This window comes from Sporobolomyces koalae, assembly GCF_050403365.1.
Source record: "Sporobolomyces koalae JCM15063 DNA, S_koalae_JCM15063T_v1_ctg25, whole genome shotgun sequence".
Taxonomy (NCBI): Eukaryota; Fungi; Basidiomycota; class Microbotryomycetes; order Sporidiobolales; family Sporidiobolaceae; genus Sporobolomyces; species Sporobolomyces koalae.
Genome location: NW_027481746.1, coordinates 77,101 through 102,822, shown reverse-complemented (window position 1 = coordinate 102,822; position 25,722 = coordinate 77,101). Strand labels below are relative to the sequence as shown.

At 56.8% G+C, this 25,722-nt stretch overlaps 11 protein-coding genes across 11 annotated transcripts; 6 read left to right on the top strand and 5 right to left on the bottom strand.

Moving 5' to 3' along the window:
* Positions 1-119: 119 nt before the first annotated feature.
* Positions 120-2,804, bottom strand: JCM15063_000705 (sodium:solute symporter family protein; the record flags this gene model as incomplete). The annotated part of the gene is made up of 12 exons (XM_076679662.1): positions 120-235; positions 309-408; positions 466-869; positions 938-1,245; positions 1,317-1,478; positions 1,534-1,553; positions 1,621-1,671; positions 1,733-2,058; positions 2,115-2,402; positions 2,463-2,494; positions 2,561-2,573; positions 2,636-2,804. 12 exons carry the CDS (start codon positions 2,802-2,804, stop codon positions 120-122), a joined length of 1,989 nt encoding a protein of 662 aa, XP_076533210.1.
* Positions 2,805-3,573: 769 nt separating this feature from the next.
* On the top strand, positions 3,574-5,163 carry JCM15063_000704 (acetamidase/formamidase family protein; the record flags this gene model as incomplete). Its single annotated transcript, XM_076679661.1, has 5 exons — positions 3,574-3,701; positions 3,769-4,549; positions 4,612-4,669; positions 4,738-4,871; positions 4,945-5,163. 5 exons carry the CDS (start codon positions 3,574-3,576, stop codon positions 5,161-5,163), a joined length of 1,320 nt encoding a protein of 439 aa, XP_076533209.1.
* A 337-nt stretch (positions 5,164-5,500) lies between these two features.
* Positions 5,501-8,282, top strand: JCM15063_000703 (Zn(II)2Cys6 transcription factor domain-containing protein; the record flags this gene model as incomplete). The annotated part of the gene is made up of 6 exons (XM_076679660.1): positions 5,501-5,631; positions 5,725-5,766; positions 5,826-5,972; positions 6,055-6,819; positions 6,880-7,585; positions 7,644-8,282. The coding sequence occupies 6 exons, from the start codon at positions 5,501-5,503 to the stop codon at positions 8,280-8,282; spliced, it is 2,430 nt and encodes an 809-aa protein (XP_076533208.1).
* A 278-nt stretch (positions 8,283-8,560) lies between these two features.
* JCM15063_000702 (uncharacterized protein) lies at positions 8,561-11,832 on the bottom strand (the record flags this gene model as incomplete). The annotated part of the gene is made up of 8 exons (XM_076679659.1): positions 8,561-9,033; positions 9,101-10,214; positions 10,301-10,378; positions 10,436-10,492; positions 10,563-10,658; positions 10,723-10,898; positions 10,946-11,216; positions 11,281-11,832. The coding sequence occupies 8 exons, from the start codon at positions 11,830-11,832 to the stop codon at positions 8,561-8,563; spliced, it is 2,817 nt and encodes a 938-aa protein (XP_076533207.1).
* A 212-nt stretch (positions 11,833-12,044) lies between these two features.
* On the top strand, positions 12,045-12,833 carry JCM15063_000701 (mitochondrial pyruvate carrier family protein; the record flags this gene model as incomplete). The annotated part of the gene is made up of 6 exons (XM_076679658.1): positions 12,045-12,108; positions 12,190-12,196; positions 12,271-12,303; positions 12,374-12,444; positions 12,532-12,658; positions 12,734-12,833. The coding sequence occupies 6 exons, from the start codon at positions 12,045-12,047 to the stop codon at positions 12,831-12,833; spliced, it is 402 nt and encodes a 133-aa protein (XP_076533206.1).
* Positions 12,834-13,033: 200 nt separating this feature from the next.
* JCM15063_000700 (uncharacterized protein) lies at positions 13,034-16,638 on the bottom strand (the record flags this gene model as incomplete). The annotated part of the gene is made up of 8 exons (XM_076679657.1): positions 13,034-13,331; positions 13,402-13,534; positions 13,625-13,949; positions 14,027-14,733; positions 14,801-14,915; positions 14,976-15,235; positions 15,314-16,435; positions 16,521-16,638. The coding sequence occupies 8 exons, from the start codon at positions 16,636-16,638 to the stop codon at positions 13,034-13,036; spliced, it is 3,078 nt and encodes a 1,025-aa protein (XP_076533205.1).
* Positions 16,639-16,791: 153 nt separating this feature from the next.
* JCM15063_000699 (uncharacterized protein) lies at positions 16,792-17,416 on the top strand (the record flags this gene model as incomplete). The annotated part of the gene is made up of 3 exons (XM_076679656.1): positions 16,792-16,892; positions 16,982-17,162; positions 17,231-17,416. The coding sequence occupies 3 exons, from the start codon at positions 16,792-16,794 to the stop codon at positions 17,414-17,416; spliced, it is 468 nt and encodes a 155-aa protein (XP_076533204.1).
* A 213-nt stretch (positions 17,417-17,629) lies between these two features.
* On the bottom strand, positions 17,630-18,886 carry JCM15063_000698 (homocysteine S-methyltransferase family protein; the record flags this gene model as incomplete). The annotated part of the gene is made up of 2 exons (XM_076679655.1): positions 17,630-18,662; positions 18,732-18,886. 2 exons carry the CDS (start codon positions 18,884-18,886, stop codon positions 17,630-17,632), a joined length of 1,188 nt encoding a protein of 395 aa, XP_076533203.1.
* A 273-nt stretch (positions 18,887-19,159) lies between these two features.
* Positions 19,160-20,177, top strand: JCM15063_000697 (cytochrome b-c1 complex subunit 6 family protein; the record flags this gene model as incomplete). Its single annotated transcript, XM_076679654.1, has 5 exons — positions 19,160-19,342; positions 19,649-19,670; positions 19,736-19,849; positions 20,030-20,058; positions 20,145-20,177. The coding sequence occupies 5 exons, from the start codon at positions 19,160-19,162 to the stop codon at positions 20,175-20,177; spliced, it is 381 nt and encodes a 126-aa protein (XP_076533202.1).
* A 289-nt stretch (positions 20,178-20,466) lies between these two features.
* On the top strand, positions 20,467-21,957 carry JCM15063_000696 (uncharacterized protein; the record flags this gene model as incomplete). The annotated part of the gene is made up of 3 exons (XM_076679653.1): positions 20,467-20,938; positions 21,008-21,573; positions 21,643-21,957. The coding sequence occupies 3 exons, from the start codon at positions 20,467-20,469 to the stop codon at positions 21,955-21,957; spliced, it is 1,353 nt and encodes a 450-aa protein (XP_076533201.1).
* A 120-nt stretch (positions 21,958-22,077) lies between these two features.
* JCM15063_000695 (SLC26/SulP family anion transporter) lies at positions 22,078-25,395 on the bottom strand (the record flags this gene model as incomplete). The annotated part of the gene is made up of 11 exons (XM_076679652.1): positions 22,078-22,622; positions 22,693-23,007; positions 23,070-23,322; positions 23,403-23,543; positions 23,606-23,691; positions 23,757-23,780; positions 23,849-23,917; positions 23,980-24,455; positions 24,519-24,594; positions 24,665-24,904; positions 24,963-25,395. 11 exons carry the CDS (start codon positions 25,393-25,395, stop codon positions 22,078-22,080), a joined length of 2,658 nt encoding a protein of 885 aa, XP_076533200.1.
* Between the last annotated feature and the right edge of the window lie 327 nt (positions 25,396-25,722).

The window sequence follows — 25,722 nt, the reverse complement described above, 5'->3', positions numbered from 1 at the left end:
CTCTTTGCGCTTCAATCTGTCTCTTTCTTTCTGTCTCTTTCTGTCTTTGAGCGAACCATGGAAATGAAAGAACAACACAGCGAACACGTGATCCATGAGTCTTAGCCTCTACTACAACCTCAAGCCGCCTGAGTCAACTTTTTGCCACGACAGTCATCGTAAATGTTTCGGCACAAATCTGCGAGGGCTTGTCGGTACTCCCAGATCGGGTACAGAACAACTGCCGCCGCTCCGTCTGACAGGCATTCTTTCGTCAGCTCTTGCCTTCGAGCTGCAGAAGAAGAGTCGTCTCGAGACGGGGGACTCACAGAAGATCCAGATGAAGCAGATCACGACATAGCATTCAAACCCTCTGAGCGATGTGATGTAACCACCTCCGGCAGTCGCGAGGGGAATCGGGATCAAAACCTACAACCGTGAACGTCAGACGCTGCGAGATTAAGGTTGCTACGGAATTATACGCACGATGAGGATCAAAGTGAGCGGGATCGAGACATTGCGGGCGAGTTTGTACGCCCGTTCGTTTGCGGCCAATTCGACCTTTTCCTCCACGAGACTCGAAGCCTCTGAATCGACTCTGGGAGCAACCATCGTTTTCGGTTCCTTCTCTTCAGTCGGACTCGGGAGGCCGAGGTCTTCTGAAGCTTCAGCATGCGCGTGCAACGCTCGGGTCTCGTCGAACGAGTAGTCCTCGGGCCACAGAAGCGACCCTGTGATCGAGATGATCATTGATAATCCGAGACTGACACTGCTGCCTGCAAGCATGGGATTGTCTTGCTGGGTCGTCGCAATCGTGAGGCTACCGCCGTTGAGGGCGCTCGCGGTAACGAGCCACGAAGTCACGCCGAGTGCGAGTCCTCCAAGCGCAGCTGCATTTGAAGAGAATCTATCGTCAGCTTTTCGATCTCTACGCGAAACCAAGGAGCATTCGACTGACCGGTCATGCAAGCGATCTTGTTCGCCTTGCGCCACATGATGCAAAAGGCGATGGGTAGGACAGCACTCGCGACGAGAATACCCGTTGCATTGTACAACCATCCTAGCGAAATTCCGGCGTAGAACAGGGCGATACCCAATACCGACATGATGCATGCGTACCCGACGATCGCAATGTGGTCGAATCGTAGAGTCTGCTTGTCAGTCGCGTCGGGCTTGACGTACACGAGGAAGATGTCGTAAGTCGCAAGGGTCGAGACAGCGCATAGCTCGGCAGCAGTAGCGGATGTGACCGCGAGGAAGAGGAGACTGCGATGAGGGTCCGAGCGGCATGTCAGCAAGCTCCTTAGCCTCGTCTTTGCCAGCAGCAGTGGACTCACATGAGAAGAACAACGGCGCCCGAGCTACCCAAGAGGGTCTGTGCGGCGGCGGCAGCGGGAAGACCAGCCGATACCTGAGCGTCGGTCAGGCCGGGGAACGCGGGGTCATTACGAAGCACGGCTGCAGCAAGTCCCATCGAGGTCGCGAAACCCAGAGGTACGCTGTTGGAAACAGAGTCAGTAGATGCAAGCTTGCGGTGACGAGGACCCAACTGACGAGAGCCAAGCCGAACCACCCTGTGTCGCAGAGACCGAAGCATAAGTTTTGAGTCAGAGTGTCTGCACACAAACGTGATAGGCTTACCAGCATGTACCCTTTCACCGCAGTCGCGGGTTGAGAGGCGATAGCTCGTTGCTGCACACAGCAAGCAATGTCAATAGTCTGACTTGGCAAGAAAGAGCCTTGCGAAACTCACCCAGTACGCCTGGTCGTTGAAGACGGTTCCAAGGTTGGTGATCAAGTTCAAGAACAGGAACGAGATTCCAGATTTCGAGCGGAAAGTGAGGTAAGATCCGTCGCGGTTGCCCTCGATCGGGAATTCCTCTGCTGCCTTGGTCAATCCGTCGTACATCGCTTTGATCGATCCGATCTTCTCGTTCGATTTGAACACGTTGAACATGAAGAAGATCAAGATCGCGTATAGTGCGGCCGTGTGGATGAAATCGGCAAGCAGCGACGAACGCAATCCGCCTACGACGACGTAGGCAGCGACTCCGAGCGGCATGAGGACGCAAATCGCCTCTGTGGACAGCGAGTCAGTTTCTTATCGGGCGGATATTCTGGACAAGGCAACGCACGAGTTGATGCTCCAGTGAGATCAGTCACAGTGGCAGAGCCACCCGTGACGAGCATGGCCGATACGAGAAGCGAAGTGAGCAGGGAGAAGCCGAGGAAGACGAGATGTGCGCTCTTTCCCCATCGGACGCGAACGACTTCAAGGAACGTATGAGCACGCGGAGCGTTCAGCTTGATCTTGGCGCTGTTCATCGAGAACAGGAAGATTTGGACGGTTGCGCCGGCGCCGTAGAACCAGCCTCCCCCCATGCCGATTCGGTAGCTCTGAGCCGAGCTCGTCAAAAGTGTGGCTACCGAGACGAGACATCAGCAAGAGCACTCCATTTTCTGACACGTAGGATGTTACTCACCTGCCCATGTCCAGCTCGAGACGATTGCACACCTGCACGTTGCGGAGAATCAGCGTCGAGCTCAGGATTTTAGCACACAGACAGGCGTCTGCACTCACGCGATAAGTCCAGCTAAGAACGCCAGACGGTGTCAACAGAATTTGGGCTAAGAGACGAGCGCTGAAAACACTCACGCTTGACCGAGTGAGAGGCAGAAGCGAATTCGGCGAGCGACGATGCTTTGTATCTCGTGTAGCGGTTCTGCAGTTGCGTGATGCCGATCATGAGGAGGGTGAAGCCGAGCGAGATGGCAATGACGATGCCATAGCCAACGCCTTCTGACAGGATTGCTGTGCCCGGCATTGCGAGTGAGGATGCGGATGGGAGAGACCCAAGAGAGCTCGCAAGGAGTAGAGGTCGACAGTCACATCCTGCAGATAAGAGATAGCGGAGAAGAGCTCTCGGATCCCGATTGATAAGGCATTCAAAATCCTTCGGCCGACTTTCGCGCCTTCGCAACAGCGCCTCTGAGAGTCTGCACACGCTGGTCAGGACGTGGCAGTCGCGGGAATGTTGCGTATACTATCCTACAGGGCTCAAACTCGCCCCTAACACACGTTGGCTTGTGCAAATCCACCCGCGCAACTCGAACAAAATCGCCGAATCGATCACCGCTCGACTGGTTTGCCCATGCTCGGACTCGGCTCGGATCGCTGGTTTCGTGCTGCCAAGGCCCGCAAAATGGCCGTCATTGGTGATGGTGAACGAAGCGATGTACGGAATTCAGCCTCTTACACCGGATGCGCATCCTCGAGCTGCTGTAGTGAGCAGGTCCGATCTGAGACGAGCTCGATCTAAGAGACTCTGTCAAGGCTGCCTAGTCCGGTCCGGCCTGGACTCTGCTGCTGAGAGACGCTGTGCGGCACTCTTGCGGAAGCAGATCAGGGGCTACGATCGTGGTCGAACCTGTGTCGACAGCGGGCCGGCTCGGATATGGTTGTTTTGCCGCTCGCAATCGCGGGTCCCTATCTCACAGCTTCCGATAATGTCGCCGCTGATCGGATTCGGACAGAGCCCCCACATTTTCGCTGCCCAGCGATAAGGTGTCTTCGCTTCTCTTCCTCCTCAAGCCATGGCGACTCCAACTTACGGTCAAGCGCATACTACGCTCATCTCGATCGATCCGCTCAAACCGGCGCAAGGCCAGAAAGGCTTACATAATCGATGGCATCCTCTCATCCCACCCGCCGCGACGGTCAAGTGAGCCGGCTTTCGAGCTGTCTCAGGCGGATACGGGCCCTAGTCTGATCCCCACGATGTTGAATAGACCAGGCCAGATTTTCAAACTTGAAAGTATCGAGTGGACCGGAGGCCAGATCAAGAATTCGGACGATTCGGATGACATTCGACATGTCGACCTCACGCAAATCCACTATCTTACTGGCCCAGTCGCGATCGAGGGTGCCGAGCCTGGAGATGCGCTCAAAGTCGAGATTCTCAACGTCGAGTATTTCCCGCAGAGCCCGTGGGGCTACACTGGCATTTTTGAGGAGCACGACGGCGGTCTCTTCGCGACCGAGTTCAAGACGCATGCAGCCAAGGCGATCTGGGATCTTGAAGGAGTCTACGCATCGTCGCGACACGTCAAGGGTGTCCGCTTCGCCGGGATCCCTCATCCTGGCATCATTGGCACTGCGCCTTCGCAAGAACTGCTGGATGAGTGGAACCGCCGGGAGCGGACCTTGATCGATGCGCACCCAGGGGCTTCACCTGCTGTCGCCCTCCCTCCCGAGCCAAAAGGAACCTACGTCGGTCAGGACCTCTCGGATGATGTCCTGGACAAGATCAAGAAGGAAGGCACGCGCACGATCCCAGGTCGAGAACACGGCGGTAACTGCGATATCAAGAACCTCAGTCGGGGTTCGACTGTATGGTTACCGGTATACGTACCAGGAGCGCTCCTCTCGGTTGGTGATCTGCATTTCTCGCAGGGCGACTCAGAGCTGTCCTTCTGCGGCGCGATCGAGATGTCGGGAATCGTCACGCTCCGATGCAGCATCGTCAAAGGCGGCGTGGAGAAGCTCAAGCTCAAGCAACCCATCTTCCTTGTGAGCCGAGTTTCACGCTCAACATTCTTCTCAACCTGTGGCTGACAAGTTCTTTTTCGCAGCCTTCTCCCGTGGACCCGCTCTACAGTCAGCACTTGACTTTCCAGGGCATCTCAGTCGGTACGTTGTTATCCTTCGTATGCTTCTCGTTTCCGAAGACGCGAACTAAGTTCGTGAACCCGGCACAGACGTGCACGGAGATGGTAGTCAAAAATCGATGTGCGCGACAACCGCGTTCAAGCAGGCAGCGCTCAACACGATGTCCTACCTGACCAACCTCGGCTACACGCTCGAACAAGCCTACATTCTCCTCTCTGCTGCGGTAAGCCGGGATCTCTGTTCGAATCAATTGTTCGAGCTGACCCTTGATCGTTCTGCTTCCATTATCAAAAAAGCCAACCGAGAGCCACGTCTCCGCACTGGTCGATGTCCCCAACGCATGTGTCACGCTGTCACTACCACCTCAGATCTTTGACCGCTCGATCTTGCCCGACGCGATGGGGGAAGATGGGTTCGAGAAGCGAGACTATGGACAAGTCGCCTTGCGGTCAGACGGCGAGCGAGGATGTATCGACTACTTCAAGGAGCAGGCCGAGAAGCGTGCGAAGCAGTGATCGGAAGCGGCAAAAGAGGAACCTGCGGTCAATTGAACTATGTAATTAATTCGTTATTGCGATAATGCTATGCGGAAGTATGATATGCAAAGCTCGGTCCCTTGAGTCGCCAAACTGCTGTCTGGCGACCTCTGGACCTTGTGTAGCCCGACTTTGCGCAATCCCGATGCCATTAGAAGCCGAAACAATCTCTTCTTGACTGCGGGAGAAAGATGAACGCGTCGAGGCCGTGTGCACTAGGTTGTCTCTCGTCGCTATCTCGCCCGGATCCCACGCACTGTACTCGCAGACGACGCTCAACCAGGACGACGCGCTAATATTGCAGCAATTGCCGACTATGAGCGATTCGGAAGATCCCGCGGCTGCGCCGGCTCGTGGTGGACGCAAAGGCAAAGAGCGCGAGGTGGGGAAACCAGCAAGGCTCGCCAGGAGCAGGGCCGCATGCGTGTCGTGCCACAAGGCGAAACAGTCAGTCCCTCGGCCCTGCTACCGTGTCCGATTCTGCACCAGCGTTGCGAGCGGGTCTGACTGTTGACTTTCGGCTTGAACAAATCGTTTCAGACGCTGCGACGGACCTCCAGGGCCTTGTCACCGCTGTGTAACGTGAGTCTACCTCTCGTCATCGCTGTGAACAGCGCATCAGCTGATCGGATTGGACGTAGCTGGAGCACTGAATGCATCTTTCCCTCGGCGAGTGGACCGGTGCCCTCTAAAACAACCCTCTCAAGGTCGGGCACCCCTCGTATGGGCCGAGGGACGTCGCCAGCTGCCAGGGCTGAGCTTACGGGAGACTCGGACGTCGCAGAACAGTGAGTCTCGGGTGCTTCCGCTGCCGCTCCGCCGCGATCAATGTCTTGCAAGCGGATTGTGCTCAACATGTTCATCTGTCAGACTGCGAGTGATGAATGAACGGCTGGAATCGCTCGAAGATGCGCTCAGCCGCGCCCAGTTTCCTCCCCTGCCAGCCCCACCACTCCTGCCGGCAGCACCGGTACCGCCGTCGCAACTGCGTAGCCAGACTGGCTCAGACATCGTATCGATTCAGACACAGCAACAAGATGTGCATCAAGAAGGCTCAAACGCAGTCGAGCTCGCTGGCGAAGCCATGGCGATCGAAGGACTGGTCGACCTCTCCGGGCCATCCAGACAACCGATCGATCATGACAGCACGCGTCCAGATGTCATCGCGCGAGCAATCATGTCTGAGGAGGAGTGCGAGGCCGAATTCGACCTGTACTTCAGTCAGATCCAGCCCTGGTGTCTGTCTCTGAGCACGACCCTCGACAGCCATGCTCTCCTCGTCCGAGATCGTTCGCCGCTGCTGTTCCACGCGATACTCCTGACGACTCTGTACTATCGACCTCGAACCCGCGAAAACATCCTGCTCTACCGCAACGTCTCTTCGGTCTTCGATTCGCTCCTCACACCTCAGATCCTATCTCCACAGCCTCACACGCTCACATCCGATTTCATCCGCGCCATACACATCCTTCTTCTGTACAAACCTGTGCAGTACGACGTGCTCGCTGCGAAGGGCGCGCAGAACGCCAACTATGTCGAGTCGCAAAGCAAGATGAATGTCAGGGCCAGTTGGCTCCTGCGATTGCTCGTCTCGAAGTGTTCTGGATTTATCGGTCTCCCCTCGATCGCAACTACGTAATCCGTTGTTTTTCACGCAATGTGTAAGCGAACTCACTGACAATCAACTACCCACAGCTTCGCTCAAGCTTTCGCAAATCAGCACAATGCGCCGATTCCGGAAGAGATCATCGCGCAACAGCGTCTGTACCTCGCACTCATTTTCCACGAGAGTCATGGCGCACTTCAATCCGGCAAGGCGGCAAATCTTGTGCCTCAGGACGCGTGCAAGACTACCCGACTCTTTGCGAGCCTTCGCAACCAGCCTACAGACGTGCGATTGGCTGCGAGTGCTGAGCTCGTCGCAACACTGTCGAGTCTACTCGCCTCGCGCCGCGAGAATGGAGTGTTCGATGAGGATAACCTGCGGCGATATGACCAAGAGATGGACAGTTGGACTGAGTACTGGCAGCCGCTCCTGTCCGCGCATGACCTGCGTGACCCGCTCGCATGGTCGGTGTTCTATCCATACGCCTCCTTCTCTCGTCTTACCGTACGAGGGTTCGCCTTCAACCGATGGAAGGAAGACAAGCGGGCCCGAGCGGCAGCTGGTTACGATGTCGGAACTGCGGCGTCCTCGACTGGGCTTGCCGAGGAGGAGCGAGAGAACATTGCCAAGGCGGCAAAGATGGCAACCGAGATGATGCTGGCAGTGTCGAACCGAGGGCAAAGCTGGAGATGCGGAAAAAGGATCCCGGACACACCCTGGGCCACTGAAGATTTGCAACCTGACGGAGAAGTCACCAAATCGCTCAAGATGGCAAGCGACAGCTTGACCTGCGTTGTGAGCGACAGTCTCCCGTTGACGTAGCTTCTAGGCTGATCATGCTGCTTTGCCGCAGATGTTCTCCTATCCATTGATCTTTCTCGCGAAACTCGCCAACGAAGGCTTGCTCCGCTCCGATTTGACGGTCATTCCGGCCAACAGTCCCACCCTGGTCGCATCGCCCATGAATCCAACCGACAAACTTTGTCGCCTCTTCCTGTTTGGCGCGAACCTCCTCGAAGCAATCGCCCCAACTCCGACTCATCCTGCTCACAAACAAGCGGCGTTCCTACGCAAGGTGCGCGATGCCGCTGTGAGTGGACGTCGATCTACAGCTTCTGCTCCGACGAGCCCACGACTCGGTCCCACACCGAATCATTCTCACCAAGTGACTCCACAACCACCGACATTCCCTCCACCATTTCCTCGCGATCAAACCGAGCGTTCCGCTGGGGACTCTTTCGAGTTCTCGCTGTCTGCTTCTTACCAACCCACACCGCTTGGGTCGCCGCGGTTCGGAACAATCAATTCAACGGCCTCAGTCCACGCCGATCCGTTCTCGGCTCTCCTCGATGGAGTTTCTCCGACCGTGTTCAATGGTGCCGACAGCTTCTTCAATCTCGACAATGGGATCGATTGGAACGCGATGCATGGGTTTGGAGAAAGTAGCGCCGGACCGAGCGCGAACGGTCACGATGGGTTCAGTTTATTCTGATGATCCTGCATGCTTGTTGGTTCCCGTTTACTAGTGCTCGTAGCGAGCGAGAGATAGGAGAACAAGGAGACTTGACCGCTTTCCGCCGACTGCTTGAGATTCAAATTGGAGATTTGATAACACGGAACGGAGATAAAGCTTGTTGGACAGAATCTGATCGACACGAAACGGAGGTCATGTATAGAATGAGGACAGGAAGAAGCAGAAACACAGTTATGTACGCGAGGAGAAAGAGCAACGAACACAGAACACACACTTTTCTTATGTGCGCAACGAAATCAAGCGGAAGGTCGTTGGGCCTCCATGCTGCCTCGATGACTTCCACCATCGACGCTGCCACTACCTTCGCGCGAATGCTTGCTGCTTCCGAATACCTTGCTGAAGAAGCTGCCCTTCTCGGACGTGTTGCTCTTGCTGCGTGGGCGCGATTTCGAAAGTTTGCGATTGACTTGCGCGTGACCTTGTCCAACAGGGGATGAGGGGGAAGAAGGGGCTGAAGTCCTGACAGTCTGAGCGGAAGGCAGAGGTTGCTGACCAGCCGCACCGACGGGCACAGGGGTCAAAGCGCCCTGAGAGCCGACAGCGGCAACACGACTAGGAGCAGCAGGCACGGCTCGGACACCTTGGGCCTGGTTGATGCCTTGTTGAGGCTGTTGCTGGTAGTGCACGGCGGTAGGCTGTTGTCGAGGCTGCGCCACGAATTGCTGAGGGGCCTGGGCCATGACGGGCTGTTGGCGCTGCAACGTGGGGTCTGGCAGAGTATCGCAGTCAGTACGAACGGCATTCCGAGTGAGCGATGGTGACGAGAACAAACGAACCGGGAACTCCGCTCAAGCTGTCCATCACCCTGTCACGCCGCGACTCCTGCTCGATGGCTTTCGAAGACTTGGTCGCACCGACACCGAACTTGAGCGGGACTCGATCGGCTGCCAGACTCTTGCGGTGAAGTTTCTTGTGTCCAGCGTCATCGTGGTTGGTCTGGATGTGCATGTGAGGCGATCGTTCGATGCCATCAACGAGGCCATGAGGACTCGCTGTACGAGCGGGAGAAACAGGCTGGGCCGCGTTCTCGAATTGAGCAGGTGCAGCTTGGGCACGAGCGACCGGAGCTTGTTGCACCGCTTGCTGCTGATGCTGTCCGATGGGCTGGTGCACAATGGGCTGATGTACAACGGCGGCGGGCTGCGACTGAGGGATCGGCAAGGGCTGCTGAGCAGCCAGCATCGCGTGAGGTGCTTGCGAGAACTGAGCGGAAGTGGCATTGTTGTTGACTGCCAGAGGCATAGCGGAAGCTCCTGCCGCACCAGCAACAGCTGGGAACGCGGCCGCAGCAATCTTGGTCTCTTTCGCGGCGGCGGGAGCGGTCGCGACCACGGGTTCAGCTCGGACCGGAGCTTCGGTTTCCTGGGCGAGTTCGGCTTGAGGTGCGGGCTGACTGAGATGCGCAAACTCCTCCGTTGCGACAGTTTGCGGTGCGCCCCTCGCGAAACCGGCTTGCTCCGCAGTAGTAGAAGGAACTTGTTGCAGCTCCTCGGGCTCGATCGCGCGTCCTTTGCCCTTGTCGACACTCGGAAGAACGAGGACGGGGTCTCCTCGGGCTTGTTGAGGGGGGATCGCTCGCTGGTTCTCGATTGCGAGAGGGTCATACTCAATTGGCTGAGGAGGAGGCGTGAAATTCTCTTGGAAGATCGAACCGGGTTGCGATGAGCGCCCGTCGGTTGAATCGATTGAGCGCTTCTCCCTCAGCTCATGCGCGAGCACTCCGCCTGCAAGTCCTCCTGCAGCTAAGCCAGCGACTTCGTGCTCCTTCTCCTTTCCTTTGTCCAAGACCGGTTCCTTCGGCTCTTCGCCAACAACCGGAGGGGTGTAAGGCTCAAAATCTTCGGCCTGCGGCTGGACGGTATCGGTAGTAGGCGCGAGATCGGCTAGGACCTGTTTGCATTGAAAGGAGTTAAGGGATCGCACACTGGTGGCGAAAATAACCCCGTGAAGCTTGCCTGAGGCGGAGGGTTGTGCACAACGTTCCCGTCTGAGCTCGGATCAATGTGCTCTTCGTTTTGAGCGACGCCAGCGTCGCGCGAAGGCTCGAGAATATTCTGGTAGAAGATTGCAATCAGCGCATGGACCCGTGCCTGGAAATACGGAAATCGTACCTGCTCAATTGGTGCGGCGGCGACATCTGGCTGAACTGGGAAAAAAGCTGGCAGAACCTGTATGCAGTGAGCGAAGCATGAATTATGAGCGCGGCTCGCAATGACGTCCAGGAGAGCGAAGACCTACGTTAGGACGAGAATGGGGAGCAGTGTCAAGCTGCGACTCGGGAGCTTGCGATACAGGGTCCCTCATGGACTGATCCGATGCTTGTACAAGAGGATGCTATGGCATAGAACAAACATCAGCTCTGGAAGTAGCTCGCGCCAGGCGTCCAGACAGAGCTTACGACTCCGGTCGAGCCCGTCATGGAGAGCGGAACGTCTTCACGAGTCGGAGTGTCAATACCCGATCCGGCAGCGAGCACTGCGGCTGCGAAGCTAGTGTTCGAGGGTTGAGAGTTGATAACGGGGCGAGGGGTTTCCGGGGCCGGTTGAGGCACGGAAGACACCTGGACGACGAGGACTGTCAGAATGGAAGCGCTGAACATCGATAAGAGCAACTTGCTTGACGCTCGAGAGGTTCGCTTGTGCCGGCAGAGTCGATATTAGCTCCTGAGCCCGTAGGGGTGAGCTTGTCGCCGGTCGCCGCGTCCGTGATGGGCTCCTCGACTTCGCGATTCGCCACATGTGCACCTGTTGCGCCTGCGAGGAGGATGTTCTCTGCACCAACAGTCGATTCGGATCGCTCTCCGAGCAAACGTTGAGCAGGCGATGCTGCGAGAGCTGCCTGTTCCTTCTCGACTGCCGGAGTGCCAAAGTCTGGAGGAGTCGCCACTTCCTGCTGAGTTGCAGTGCGTGTCAGTCGGGAGTGTGCAGCCACGAGTCTGATCGGACTTCCTACGTACGTCCACTTGGGGAAGAGCTGGGCGAGTAGTCGTCGGGGTGCGAGAGTGATCTTCTTCTTCGGGCTCTGGGACCTCGTTCTCGGCAAACTTGGCGCCGGCTGCTCCCGCCAAGAGTGCGCTAGCAGCGGGAAGATCGGAAGCGGCCTTGTCAGCGTCGGGGCTGACGAGCTTTTGAGCGGGTGACTGCTCGAGCTCAGCTTGCGCATTCGCCTCTTGCGTCTCGAAGGGGGCTTGGTCGGCAGGTGAGGGCTCAGACGCAGGTGTAGCCTTGCGACTGGGTTCGTCGCCGAGCTGTGCTTTGAGCCCATCATTCTCGAGCTCGCCGGCACCGACGAGTGACGCACCGACGAGCCCTGCGAGCGGTCCGCCGAGGAGCAAGCCAGCTGCTGCACCGACGGCGACTCCGACGGCGTTGTTGGCTTTGTGCGCGTACGATTCCTCGGTCGATTCGAATGGATCCGCAGCGTGGGCCGAGTCGGGAGTGGCAGGGAAGTAGCCGGGCACGCCAGCGAGCGTCGGAGCGGGCGACGGTTCAGGCGCGAGGTGACTCATGTCGGTGTGAACCTGCAGCCGCGAGTCGTTGGTGCGAGGAAGTGGTGACCAGGAGAATCAAAGTGGAGCAAGGCGAGCGTCATCGGATTGCGCAGTCGAGGGGAGGCTCGCAAACTTGCCCCGCAGCGGATCCGACTTGGCAAATCCGCGAGCAAGTGGACGCCCAACTCACCGCGCGCGTTCACTCACCCGACCAGATCCTCGCAAACATCATGGCTGCTCCCGCTGCATCGGCTTCGTCTTCGAAGCTCCAACAGTTCATCAACTCGCCCGCAGGTACGCTCGCGCGTAGTTGCTCTTCTGGCTGAGACGATGGCCCAACACTGATCCCATTCGCGCTTGCTGTGCTGTTCACAGGGCCCAAGTGCGCTGCCGCCATGCTCTACCGACAATGAACAGCTCGTCAATCTGACTGATGTCGTCCATTTCTCCTCGCAGGACCGTCTTCTTCTGGGCTCCCATGTTCAAATGGTTCGCGCTCACCTCTCGTGTCCTGCCTCCTGTTCCGTGGCTGACTTTGATCGTGAAACCGACACCACAGGGGTCTCGTTGCTGCAGGTCTCAAGGATTTGTCTCGACCAGCTGAAGTCATCTCGGTGCCGCAAAACTTGGGTTAGTCTCGGCTCTCCACTACCTCGACATTGCCTCTTCTGCAATTACGTTCGCTCGCAATTGACACCATCGCGTCCCGCTCGGCAGCTCTCACTGCGACCGGTCTGATCTGGGTCCGATACTCGTTCGTGATCACCCCGGTCAACTACTCGCTCGCCGCGGTCAACTGCTTCGTGGCGGGTACTGGTATCACGAGCCTCTACCGCGCATGGGAGTGAGCTCAACCCTCTCCACCTGTCGCTATTCGTATGTTTACATGATTGTGACTGACCTCGAATCATTCATTTAGCTGGTCCCGAAAATCGCCGGCCGAACAAGCCAAGATTCGTCTCGAGGACGAGGCGAAGCAAGCCAAGGCGAAGCTCGAGGCGGCTGTCAGCACGAAATAGAGTGATCTCGGGGTTTTAGCTTCTTCTTTTGTGTTTCTAGTGGTCAATCGCGCGGCGTCTGTGCGAAAACCGCTGTCGAGAACTACCTAGAACAGGGTTGCAATTTTTGTAAAACATCATCTATACTAGACCATGCGTTCGAGCATAGTATGACGAGACTGGCTTCGAGAATAACAATAGACTGCACCTCCCCTTTCCGTTCAATCCGACTCCTCATCCAAAAGATTCACCATCCTTCCCACGGTGATGTCCATCTCGGTGCCTTCGTCCCGTCCCGATCGTGCATTCGCTCGATACTCCCTTTCCATCCTCGACACGACCGAAGCCGATGCCGCAAAATCCTCTTCGCCCGACAACGTCTTAACAGGCGGTCCTCGATAACACTGGTTTCTGACACACAAGTGATAGAACGCCCGCCAGTACGGATCGAGCGTCAACGTGTGGGCGTTCCCGAGTACGATCAGTAGCTCTTTCGCCCGGGTCATTGCAACATTGAACCTTGTATCGTTGTTTCCATCGTCAGCGGTTGTTCCGAGAGGCGTTTGAGCCAAGAGAATCGGCAACTGACCTCTTGGGTTCAAAGATGAGACCGCGATTAGTTTGTCGGTCGTGCTCGATCCACCGAGTGTTGATCGACCGGACGGGCGAGATGATGACCACCCGATTCTCGGCGCCTTGCAACGCCTCGACATTACCGACATCTGTGCACGTTATCGTCCATCAGAAACCTGGTCGACCGAGCGAGGGATTCGGGGGCAAAGGAAGAAACTCGGCCACGGTTCAAGACTTACCTACGTCTCCCAACCCAACTTTACGTAGTGCGAGACGCACTCGCCACACTTGTTCCCTGAACGGAGAAATCACGCTGACTTCACGCGCCCTCAATCCACCATGACCTCTCACGATCCCATCTCGCAAGAGATCTTGAACGAGCTCGACGACGAGTGCGATCTCGCTTGGGTTGTAGAACGAAGATCCTTCTTCGACTTCGAAATCTTCCCCCTCGGAATGGTGGAACAGGATCGGGAAGTGCGGGTTCGGTAAGGTCGACCAGTTGCGCGAGAGAGATTCTTGAATCGTTTTCGCGGCGTAGGGCACGAGCGTCTCGTGGTAGAACTATTGCAAGCCGAGAAAATGCCTTGTCAAGAGCTGTGATCTGGTTGCGCAAAGAAAGGGAAAAAGGGAAAGCTCACGAGGGTCGACGGCAACCAGAGAATCTCCTCAACACTCCGATAGTTGCGCACGAGGTCGACAAATGGCGTGTCCCGGATATGCCAGGTTGCATCAACATGCTTCGCTCGATTCTTCCGAGCAAACGGATGATCGCTGTAAAGCGGCAACCGCAACAACCGCTCGAGCAACGAGACGTCGAGATCGTAGTCCCGAGCTGTGGGCGACACGACGTGAGGCGAGAGCTGGTTTGAATCTCCACAGATCGTCACATGTGCTGGAGTGGCGCATATGCTCGGATCTGTAGCGACAGCTGCGAGAGCGGGTAACAAGTCACATTCGGTCGCTTGACCTGCTTCGTCGACGAGCAGGTAATCGAAATGCGGTTTCCGAGTCGAAGCTGAACGTTCGGGATGCAGTTTGGACTCGAGACCGGCTTCGACCGTAGACAAGTCCCGATTCGTGAGGCGCGCAGCGAGCAGGATCGAGCAGTCGAGTACGGTCGTACAGATGACCCGCTTCGAGAGCAGCGTTTGTACGTCCGGGATACCAAAGGCTTCCCCTTCAACGTGACAGAAGGGCAATAGCTCGCCCTTGACTTCATTGAAAGGTCGTGTATGATGATTAAGCCGCAGGAGTTGGGACGGCATGAGTGATCGCAGTCGCAGAGCGAGCGTATCCGTCGAGGGATTCGAGGCACCGCATACCAGCACGCGAGCGTTAGGTTTATCTGGACGATCGAGGATACTATAGAATGAGTGGCGCTCTGAGGAGGTGCATGTCGTGTGACGTCTTACCTTTAAGGATTTGGAATACAGCTTCGACCAGAGTTTTCGTTTTGCCGGTTCCCGGCGGTCCCGAAATTAGCAAAGGAGCACGATGTCCGGCCCAGAGGATCGACTGCACTGCGTTCTGCGCGACGTGGACAGCATGAGTGGGAGACCTGTTACGATATGAGCTTTCAAAACGCACTTTTTGCTCCGCATTGAGCTTCGCATCCACCCATTTACGACCCGCGAGTACCGGCACATCCGTGCCTTCCTCCTGGTCTGCTAGATCCTCACGAGTTGGAAAGAGCCAACTCTCGATCGGAAACCGTTTGCGGCGCGTCTTGGTCGCAGATTTGCCATTCGCAACGGCTGAATCATTCAAGGCCGAAGTGGCGAGCGAAGATTGTTGCAGGTGGAGGTCCGTCAATTCGGCTGCCTGCTTCCAATCCTCAAACAGTCGATCTGGAGAAGCAATTCAAAACTTGATCAATCCTTTACACGCGCTTACTGGACGATTAATCGGAGGAAGAATATCATTACCTTGTATTCTCCAGATCACATTAACCTTGGTCTCGAAGGCTTCCCGCTGACACGCCGCGAGCCATTCGCCCGCGTCCTTCTCGACGTCGACGATCACTTCGCCTTTGATACGCTCGATCGCGTACACCCTCGCTTCGACCTCGACCCCTCTCCAGCTCTTCGTTTCTTGTAGCAAAGGTCTCAGGTAACACGTGTCTCCAAGTGCGATCGGAGGCCACGATTCGCGGATGAACGGCGTCGGAATCGAGAAGAGGTGGTGGCCGGCTTGGGACGAGTGCTGCGACAATTTCGCATTGAACAGCGTCGACTGGTACAATTCGAACTGGCGGGCCGAGTACTCGAGCGCATGAAGTGGAATCCAATGAGCGGCATAGGTGGTGGGCGAGAGCGGGTATAGATCGATTTGGGTGGAATCGATTTCTCCCTGGAACGAATTTGGTTTGAGGCTCAGTTGCTGCTGAATGCGTTTCGTCGCGCCTACTTCGGCGTCGATCAACTTTGCGAGAAGATCTGGCGGATACACCTCGCCAATCAAGGCTCGGTAAACTTCCAACTCGGTCGACGGAGCGATCGGGAAGAACATGGACGGGACTGTCGAGTTGACTTGGCGAAGCCACAGGGGATTGTACGTCGGAGCGAATCGAGACAGAGTGACAAGGTCGTTCGGATCGGGAGCCTGCGGTGGGCGAGCCGGAGGATTCGCCCACTGGGCGGCCGCTTTGTTCTGCATCGCGAGTGTATGTAATGTCGAATGGGCATGCGACAGGCCGGGTTGCGGTAGACCTGGTATCAAGTGGGCATGGTGATAATTAGATTGCGCTGGATCGGGAGCGTGGGTTGAAGGAGCGGTCGAGAAGGTCGGTACTGAAGAAGCGAAAGAAGGCGCAGTCGAGAGACTCGGAGACGGAGATGCCGCAAGTGAGCTCGGATGGTCGTAGTGGGCGACTGGGTATGGGGGCTGTTCAGGAAAGGACAGCTGCCGGGCGGGAGGCTGGCGGAACGGGACATGGGGAGGACCTTGCGCCCGCGGGTAGTGATTCCCGCTCGTTGGTGCGAGATTCGAGCCGGCTGGCCGCGGCGGCAGCGTATGGGGTACTCGGATCGGAATACCTGGCGGTGGTACTGTCGAACAGGTCAGAGCAAGCAGACAAAGGGTATGTTCAGCTCGTCGACGGAGTAATTTCGGTTTCTTGGAGAAAGAACGCACGTGGAGCGCTAGAAATCTCTCGCCTGGCGGTTGGCCAGCTCGGCTCCTTTGGGCGCAAAGGCTCGAACTGGACCTCTGCAGCCGATCCGCGTCCGGTCCACATTGCGTGCGCCTCCATGATCCGGGCTCGCTATGGCGCGGACAGCGACGCAGAAATGCTTCTGAGCTTACGCAAGCCTCGACTGCCTGTGCACGACAAAGCAAAGCGCGTGCAAGTGTGAAGCAAACGAAAAGAGTGGTCTTCTTTGCATTCTCCTCTCGAACGCCTCGCATGCCCGTCGGATTCACGACTTCATTCAAGCTATGCACAGTCGCAAGCTTACCGCCGATCAGTGACCCCCTCGACCCGCCTCAAGTCCGTCTTGCTGCACGGTCAGTTGCAATTCGCTCTTCATGTTGCTTCAACCCCCACAAACAGGTTCCGTCTCATCCTCTTGCTCTCCTGTTGCGACACACGGCAGCATCATAGGTCGGAACTATGCACATGCTCTCGCTCTCGTCATCGATCCGAGTCTCCCCGCTGGAGGAAAGCCCATCTCGCTCGTCGTCGACTTGTCGGCAGTCCTCCTGCATGGCGGGCGTGTCCCTCCAAACCTGAAAGACCTCGTCATGATCTTTGGCGAGCTTGTGTCGCGTCGAGTCGTATGTTCTCCCCAGTGTCTCACGCACTGCCTTTCCGAGATCTGACCTTCGACCGTTCGTTCCGACAGAGCGCGAGTGATCTCCCTCGGAACGAACTCGGTTTCCTCGGACCGATCGATCTCAGTACGACATCAGGTCAAGTCCTAGTCGTGAAGCGTTTCGTCTCGATCGATGAGGATCGGAACGACAGCTTCAATTCGCAAGATTGGGTACAGGCAGTCACTGCCGCCCAGAGCCATCTCGCATCGCGGTAACCCGCGCGTTTGAACCGATTCAAATCAGCAGAGAAACACGAGTCGAGAAGGCGGTCTGGTAAGACGTTGCGAAAAAATGCGAGTTGACCGATCTCACGACAAGTTCTAATTCTAATGCTTGAAATCGTACAGACATACCGTCTCCTCCCCTTTCCATGTCGTCTCGGCGCAATCCTCAGACCGTTCACGCCAGATCTAGTCCTCAGAAGGATCTTACCTCCATCCCCGCTTCTCCACTTCGGCCCTCAACGCTTTAATCGCCGACGGTCCTGCCTTGCAGCATCCACCTCCAATCACTCCCGACCACGCAGCTACTTGAGGATTCCTGGCAGCCTCCATCGCGTCGGCAACCATGTTGGCCCACTTCTGGTCGGTCAACCCGAGGGGGTGATGCCACGTGCGAGTCTCGACGTCGTACACGGCACCTCCATCGGGATACAACACGAAGAAGGGTTGAGGCTTTACGTTCACGACCGATGCCGGGGACTGGGATGTCGACCATTGGACGTAGGCTGCCGAAAGAGTTTCGGTTACCCGCTTCGCGTGCAAAGGCGAAGTGCAGTTGAATCCAATGCCATCAGGTCGCACGACCTCGACTGTTTGTTCGCCGTGCTGCACCGAGAGAGCGCCAAACGTCGTCTCGATCACCAACGGGGCTTGTTGGGCAAAGTCGAGATGTTTGTAGTCTCGATCGGGGAGTTGCACGTTCGCTTCGGCATCGTCGGCGTTGACGAGCGGGAACACGTAGGCAATGTAGAACGCTACGGTCGAACCGGTCTCGATTTGGAACTGGGTCATTGCCCTCCGAATCGCGGTCGCTTCGTACAAGTTGGGTACCGTCTCGAACGCGAGGACCTGCAACCGGTTGAACTGCTGCGAGTCACGGTAGAAGTGACGCAGGCGCAACAGGTGCCACGCGGTGAGGTAGTCTTCGGGAGTCGGTTGCGCACTGGCCGTGACGGCTTCGAGCGGCAGAGGAGTCGAGTCGAGCGCCTCTTGCCCCGAAGCGATCACCGAGGGAGAACTCGCGCCGAACGGAGGCGGGTACAGACCTCCGTACTCTTGACCAGGTTGGAGCGATGCGCCAAACGGACCGAGGGAAAGGGCCGATTGGAACCGGGTCGAACCGATCGAGAGATCCGTCAGAAGCGGGATCGCAGAGTTCATCACTTCGAGCTGCGACGCGAGTTGTTGCGACGAGTAGGGGCCAGCCGGCGGCAAGAAGAGCGGAAGCGAGGATTGGTAACTAGGCAAGCAGCCACAATGGCGGGTCAAGGCGCGAACGACTTTGCTCCACACTCGCACATCGACTCACGTGCATGATTCGACGATGTCGGCGCCTGCTTCGACCCATTTTGTGTGCAGGTCTTGGAGAGTTTGGCGGCCTTCGGGCGTCCTCAGCAGCGCAGATGACCACAAGTTCGAGTCGAGTTGTTGCGCGACAGGGTACGACTGCAAGGTGGTTCCCATGCCTCCGTCTGCGCACAGTCAGAGGCAGTCCCCATTGATGTCAGCCTCTACAGCGATCAGCGAGAGCGCGACGAGCAGGTCAACTTGCCGAGGATCAAGGTCGGAACGCCTTCGTCCTTGGCAGGGGTGAACAGACTGCTAGACATGTCTGCAACGAAGGTGGGGCAAGTCGCGGCGGGTAGGAACGAGACGGCAGATCAAGGCGAGAGCGCGAGAAGTACGGCAGCCACCGCTTTCGCTCGTCTCTCGCTCACTCCACACCCACTCTCCACGATGCTGTCTTCGTTCTTCGAGTCGCTTCTCCCTACTGTGTACGCGGACGAGCAGCCCGCTCAGGCGGCGGACGCGGTCGACGCCAAGTCGGATGCGAGCGAAGTCGCGCAAGCCAAGGAGCAGGAGGAGCCCGCCGAGGAGCCCGCCGAGGAGGAAGAGGAGGAGGAGGAGGAGCCCGAGGACGTGAGTATCGTCTCGCAACTCTCTTGCCTGCACCACCGCGTGCTCGACGCCCGACGCGGTAAACGGACGATTCCGATTCGACGTTCACTTGATCAACTCGAGGTCGTCGCGTGTGCGCGACTACGTGCACTCGCTTCCGACCTTGATCCTAGCATGCTAGCTGCGGCATTACCCTGCGGACGCGGTTCAAGATCCGGTGTGGACGCGGTTGACATCGCACCTCGCTGATCTCGGGATCGCAACACGACTCGTGACCGCAAATGCACATGGCGACTGACCTTCTCCCTTGACTTGCATTTCATACAGCAAGCAGAGGCTATCCGGGAGGGTCAGTTTTGGCTTGGACCATCTCGTTTATCATATTCAGGCGACTGATGTCCTCTTTGTTTCCAGCTTGCGGTCAAACCAAGGTGTGTGCGAACTTCAAGCACCACTTTGAGGAGTGCGGTGAGCGCATCGCCGCCGGCAAGACGATCGTGGACGGAGAGACTTGCGTCGAGGAACTCTGTAAGACGACTCAATCTCGAATGGCACTCGCAATCCTAGCCTCCAATTGTCGGCGGTCCTTTGTACACCTTTTCGATACACATCGAGAGGTATCGAAGGGTATCGCAGGCGATACGGGTACAGGCAGAGCGATTCGTGTGCGCCCGACTGACCCCTCCATTGGCTTTGTGTGCGCAACAGTCCACTACATGCACTGCGTGGACGACTGCGTAGGTGTTAACCTTTCTTCACGTGTAGCCGTATCACATTGGGGGTTCCGCTCGATCTGACCTGCTCTTTTCCGAATGTCTCGCAGGCCGCGCCCAAGATCTTCGCTGCCCTCAAGTAAAAACAGAACCTTCGAGGACCGGAGAATTTGCCGGATGTACTTTGAAGAGCTCGCACAGGGCGGCCACGATAGAGCCGTGACGGTGCGAGTAGAGAGGGAGGATGATGTTAGCGTTCGTTTTATTTGCACACAAAAAGCCTTTCCACGTCTGTTGCCCTCGACTCCGGTCCATGTGCGAGAGTGTCTGCAGGTTGGAGCGAGCGGGTCTTGGAGAGGTGACACGAGCGCGAGTTTGGCCAACTTGAGTGCGCCGCCGTCAATTCCGCTCGGCACCGCCAACTCGAGCACCATGTTGAACCACTTGCTCGCGAACCGCTATGCATGCTCGTCACCACCGCTGATTGTCCTGTCCGACTCGCTCGCGCAGCCAGGCCTCTCGCTGTTCCATCAGATCGTCTCTTCCGCGCCAACATCGACCAACACGATCTTGATCTGCCTCGAGCAATCGCCGGTACAGAATTGGAGCTTCGAGCTTGAACAGGGCAAGCTACAGGTTATCGATTGCACCTGTGATGATGATTTTCCGCAACCAGTCGCTTCCACTTCGGCGTCGCACGTGACGGCCGCAATCGATCTCGCCGATGCGCAGGCGCACAAGACTCTTGGCGACGCAGTGGTCAATGCTGTACACCGCGCGAAACCCGCAGGAGGTCCCGTTCAGGTCGCGATTGATGGGATCAATGCACTTGCCGATCAGTCGGATGTCAATGTCGTGTGGAGGCTGCTCAAGCGCACGCTCAAAGCTCTCGAAGGACTACCGAGTGCGTAGACAGTTGTCGCAACTTGTGATCCCGTAGGATGCTGTGCTGATCTCGCTAGGTCTGTCACAGCCGGTTCACGACTCGTGCTCGTTCACCACGACCACTTTCCTTCCCGGCCGTTTGCCGTCTCTTCGCCAGCATCACCGGCACTACTGCCCTCGCTTCTCTCTCCACTCTTGTCATCCTCGACGATCCATCTCACGCTGCATCCCACCGCTCAGTTTCACACGCTCTCGATCCGGTACTCGCTCGTGTTGCCTTCGATCCTTTCTCCACACGATGATCCAGACCTTCGAACGACCGAGTTTCTGACGAGATTGCGAGAGCGTGGAGTCGGGGACCCGTTTCGTCGACCGGAACGCAGTGACGAGGAAGACGAACGAATCGCTCTCGACAACCTCGGCAATGGTGATGGCAAAGCCGTGCTCGGTTGGAACTGCAGAGGGGTTGCAGTCGGTAAAGTCTCGAGAGTGGGCGCCTCGAACGGGCCTGCTTCGGGATCGCAGGAAAAGAAAGTCGTCACCTCGGGATTCGAGGGCGTCAGGAGGATCCATGACAATAGCTCACAGGTGGAGGAAGTGGTGTTGGGCGCTGTATTGGACCCGAGGAAATCAGGTCGTCGTCAGGAAGACGCAGTGAGTTACTTTGTCTCGCCTGTTCAATGCGCGCTTTGAAGATCTTGTTTTGACGGAAATGTCGTGCAGCTCGATTCTCCTGCACTAGCCAGCTCACACGCATCGGCTCCTGCTCGACCTACCGTTCCAGCCTCAACTGGATCGTCTACCGCGCCCACCGCTCTGCCGTTCTCGCTGTCCCTTACTCCGTCCCAACTCGCAGCGAGGTCTCTCGTATCGAATCCTTACGAAGGTCACAATCAACCCATCTTTGGCGAAGCAGGGTACACGGGTCAGATGGATGATCAGGCCGGTCGGAATTCAGGTGGACTCAAAGTCGAGTACACGGCCGATCGAGGAGACGATCTCGATGAGGAGGAACCTGACGAGGATCTCGAGATTTGAAAAAATCCATAATCCTGTCATTGTTTTACAACATTTTGCGTCTAATGCTATCTATGGATGATGATGTATGTGCAAGAGTGGGACAAGGATGCGAAGAATACAATGGGCGAGGTGCAGCACCTACCAATCGCCTCCGACAGCCGCGGCGACAGCGCTCGACAGATCGAGATGGAACCTAGGGAAGAGATGGCTGACTATCGGGGCTTCCTCGTGCGCTTCTTCTTGTCCCGGGAACGAGGAGGCCCAGACGTGACCTCCGAGGTGGGATGTCGGGAGTGCGTATTTCTTCTCGAGATCGAACACGGCATCTCCGGTTCTTGCCGCTTCAACGTCTCGATCCGTTTCCTCGGCGATGTCAGGGATCTCGGGGTCGCTCGTACGACGACCTTGCCCGTCTACAATTGAGCCTTGACCATCCGTGACGTTTCCTCGATCGAGTTCGGTGAGCGGGTCGAGCGAAGAATATGCCGCGCGAGGGGTAGCAGTTCCCGACGCCGTCGAGGGTGGGTAGCGACGCTGGAAATGCTTCGCCTGCACGCGTCGAGCGTGTTCGGTCAAGACGGGCATCCTGCCTTCGTTGACGACGGGGGCGATCTCGAGCGGACGTTCTTCGGCAGTCCAACCTGTGCCCGTACCAAAACCTCCTGCGAGCAAGGCTCGTTTGACTGCGAGAATACACGGCTGCGTCAGCTTTCTATATCCGGTACCAATGAGACAGGTTCAAGAGGGACCTACTGTAAGGAGACAGAATCGAGGCAAAGTGGAATTGCACCGTGTCGCTTGCCCAGCGCTCCAAACTTCGCTTGAGGTCGACGAGGTTCTGGAGACTCGTCGAGTCGACATGCGAGACACTCGAAAAATCAAACACGACCGCTCTAAGGATCGGGCGATCGTCCTTGAGCTCGTCCTTCGATTCGGAGAATTTGCGCGCTCGGAGTTTGGCCAACCACGGATGTGGGCCCGGATCGTTCCAGTTTCGGTCGCCCTTTCCGTCAAAGACTTGTCCAGACCTCGTGTGCTGCTTTGCATAGTCAAGCACGACATCCGTGTCTATGACCTCAAATCGCGTCAGGTCTAATGGTGCTGTTCGAAGCTGTTCCTCTGGAACTCACAAAATGCCGCGTTGGGGTACAGGAAGGACTCTTCAAAGCGGAACACGATGATTCCCGGCGGTGGAGGTTCGACCAGTACGAGAGGGTTCGTGATTGTCGAACCGTTTGGCTTGAGCGGAACGTAGACATCCCGGTAAGGAGCGGGCGCTTTCGCATCTTCTAGCTCGGCACGGAGGCGTACGCGTCCGAGAAACGCTCCGCGCGGACGAGCGATGCGGAACAGCAGAAGAGCGACCGAGGCGCCAACAGAAACCTGTCCAGCATGGATAAGAGCAATGAGTTATCCGGGACGGGCGGCACTGGCAGACTGATGAAGCCGAACAGAAAGCTCACGTAGATGCCGATTTCGATTGTCGAAAACACAGACACGATGACAGCGAGCATGAACACGACTGCCTCTAGCGGCGACACCTTCCAGAAAGAGTAGACCGTCGCAGGAGACGCCACAAGATCGAGCACAGCGTGGATGATGACCTGAACAGACAGTCAGCGGGTTATAGTAAAATCGGAAGCAGAGTTGTGCGCTGTAAGCTTACTGCGGCAAGGGCGGCGTTCGGGATCCAGTAGAACGCCGAGGTGAGAGCGTACAGCGCAACGAGCACTCCGACACCGGTGATCCAACCTTTCAAAATGCAGAGTACCGAGTCAGGAGGCTGATGTTTGACATGTCCGAAGGGAACTACTCACCGGCCAGCGGTGTCCGAACTCCAGCTGTCCAAGCGCAACGCAAACGAATGAGTTCAAGCTCCAACACGGATTCAGAGCAACAACAGGCTGACCTTTGGCTTTGATCGCAGAGCGAGAGAACGAGCCGGTCGCCGGATATGCGGCAAACATAGTCCCAATCACTGCGGAGAGAGCGAGATCAACTCAAAATGTGCTATGAGAACCTGAAAATTGGAAGACTTACTGTTGGATACGCCAATGGCGACCAGCTCTTGGTCGCTTCTCACACGATAGTTGTTGACGCGACCGAATGACTTGGCGATCGCAATGTGCTCGAGCAACAGGATGATAGTCGAAACAGGCAATTGTGGCGCAATAAGGCTGAGCAGTTTTGTCGGAAGCTTCGGTTGTCCGAGTTCTTGAAAGCCACTCGGCACCGATTTCAGGATCGAGATGTCGTAGTCGGCAACAGCCTTGTGGCGAAGGTGTACCCAGGAGAACACCGTAAGCATGATGATAACGAATGCAGTACGGAGCGTTGTCGCAAAGAAGGCAATGCGTTTGATGATAGGATTGCGAGCCTTTTGTTCGATATGGCGCAGGGTGTAGCGTGCAACGTATAAAAAGGCGAGCCCGCTAAGTCCGTAAGCGGCGTCAAGCTTGGTATCGGGTAAATGCTTGAGCGTGTTGATGATGACCTTGTACGTCGATGCGCGAGTACTGAAGGTTTGAGAATCAGCTATCAGCAATGGCAGAACATTCCGCATAGCCAAGGGCACTGACTTGAGTTTGTTCGAGTATCCCAGCAGAACGGGGACTTGGCCGCAGAAAATCTGGAGGGCACTACCCGTCATGAAACCTGAGAATTACTGAATCTGAGCACCTGTGGCGACCGCGTGCTTGCAAGATAGGAGAGGGAGAGTGCGCACCCGCGATGCTTGGAGTCGGAATGAATTCTATCAACCAGCCTATCCGCAACAGCCCGATACCAAGCACGATCAGCCCGCACAGAAAAGCGAGAGCGGTTGCAATCTCGGGGCCGGAGAACACGTCTCCTCCTGCCGAGTTCTGAACGTGCGCAATCACACGGGCAACTTCGAGGGATGCGACCGCGACCGGGCCGATCGTGACATCCTTGCTGGTGGCGAAGAGGGGATAGATAAGGACGCCTGCATGATCCTTAAGGTCAGGGCGACGAGAGAGCGAGACTAGGCTGGCGAGACTCACCGACGAATGACGAGTAGAGCCCATACTGCGGAGCGAGCGTCGCGATTTTGGCATAGCTCATGGATTGTGGTACCAGGACGAGGGCCACTGTGATCCCTGCCACGACGTCGCCAATCCACCAGTCCTTATGCCAGGGGTAATGCCCGATCCAGTCGACGACCGGGAACAGCGAATGAACGTAGCTTGCTGTGGCGGCCACGACATTGCCACTGACTGCACGCTTGACCGTATCGGTCACGCTAGCGGCTTCAACGACCTGCGAATCGTAGCCTATGTAGCTCTTGAACCATTCCTTGCAAGTTTCGAGCTTCTGTCGCGGACGCTTCGAGGCGGTGCTTGCGCTGCGGCGGGTGCTTTGTCCTTCGGTATCCTCCTCCGACCGTCCGGGAAGAGGTGCGCTCGACGTCGATCCGTGCTCAACTGCCGGCAGCATCTTACTGCGGAAGCAAGCAAGCGATTTCGGATGAAGGAATGGTTGAAAGGAAGCTCTTGCGCTACAGTAGCTGCTTGTAGCTTGCTCGACTTCGGAGAATCAGGGCGAGCGGACGATGTTGAGCTGGGTCGTACTGCCTGCGCGTGCCTTGTGCAGATATCAAGGAGCCGGTAGAGTGCACGAAATGACCGAAAGATGTCACTCTGCTTGGCGAGCACGACATCGAACATGTCTCAGTTTTTTCGGTCTCTCCACGAACAGCAAAAGGGCGTGTCGCGTACATACTATCATCTGATTATAGCTACTGAGAGGTGCAGATATCCCGGA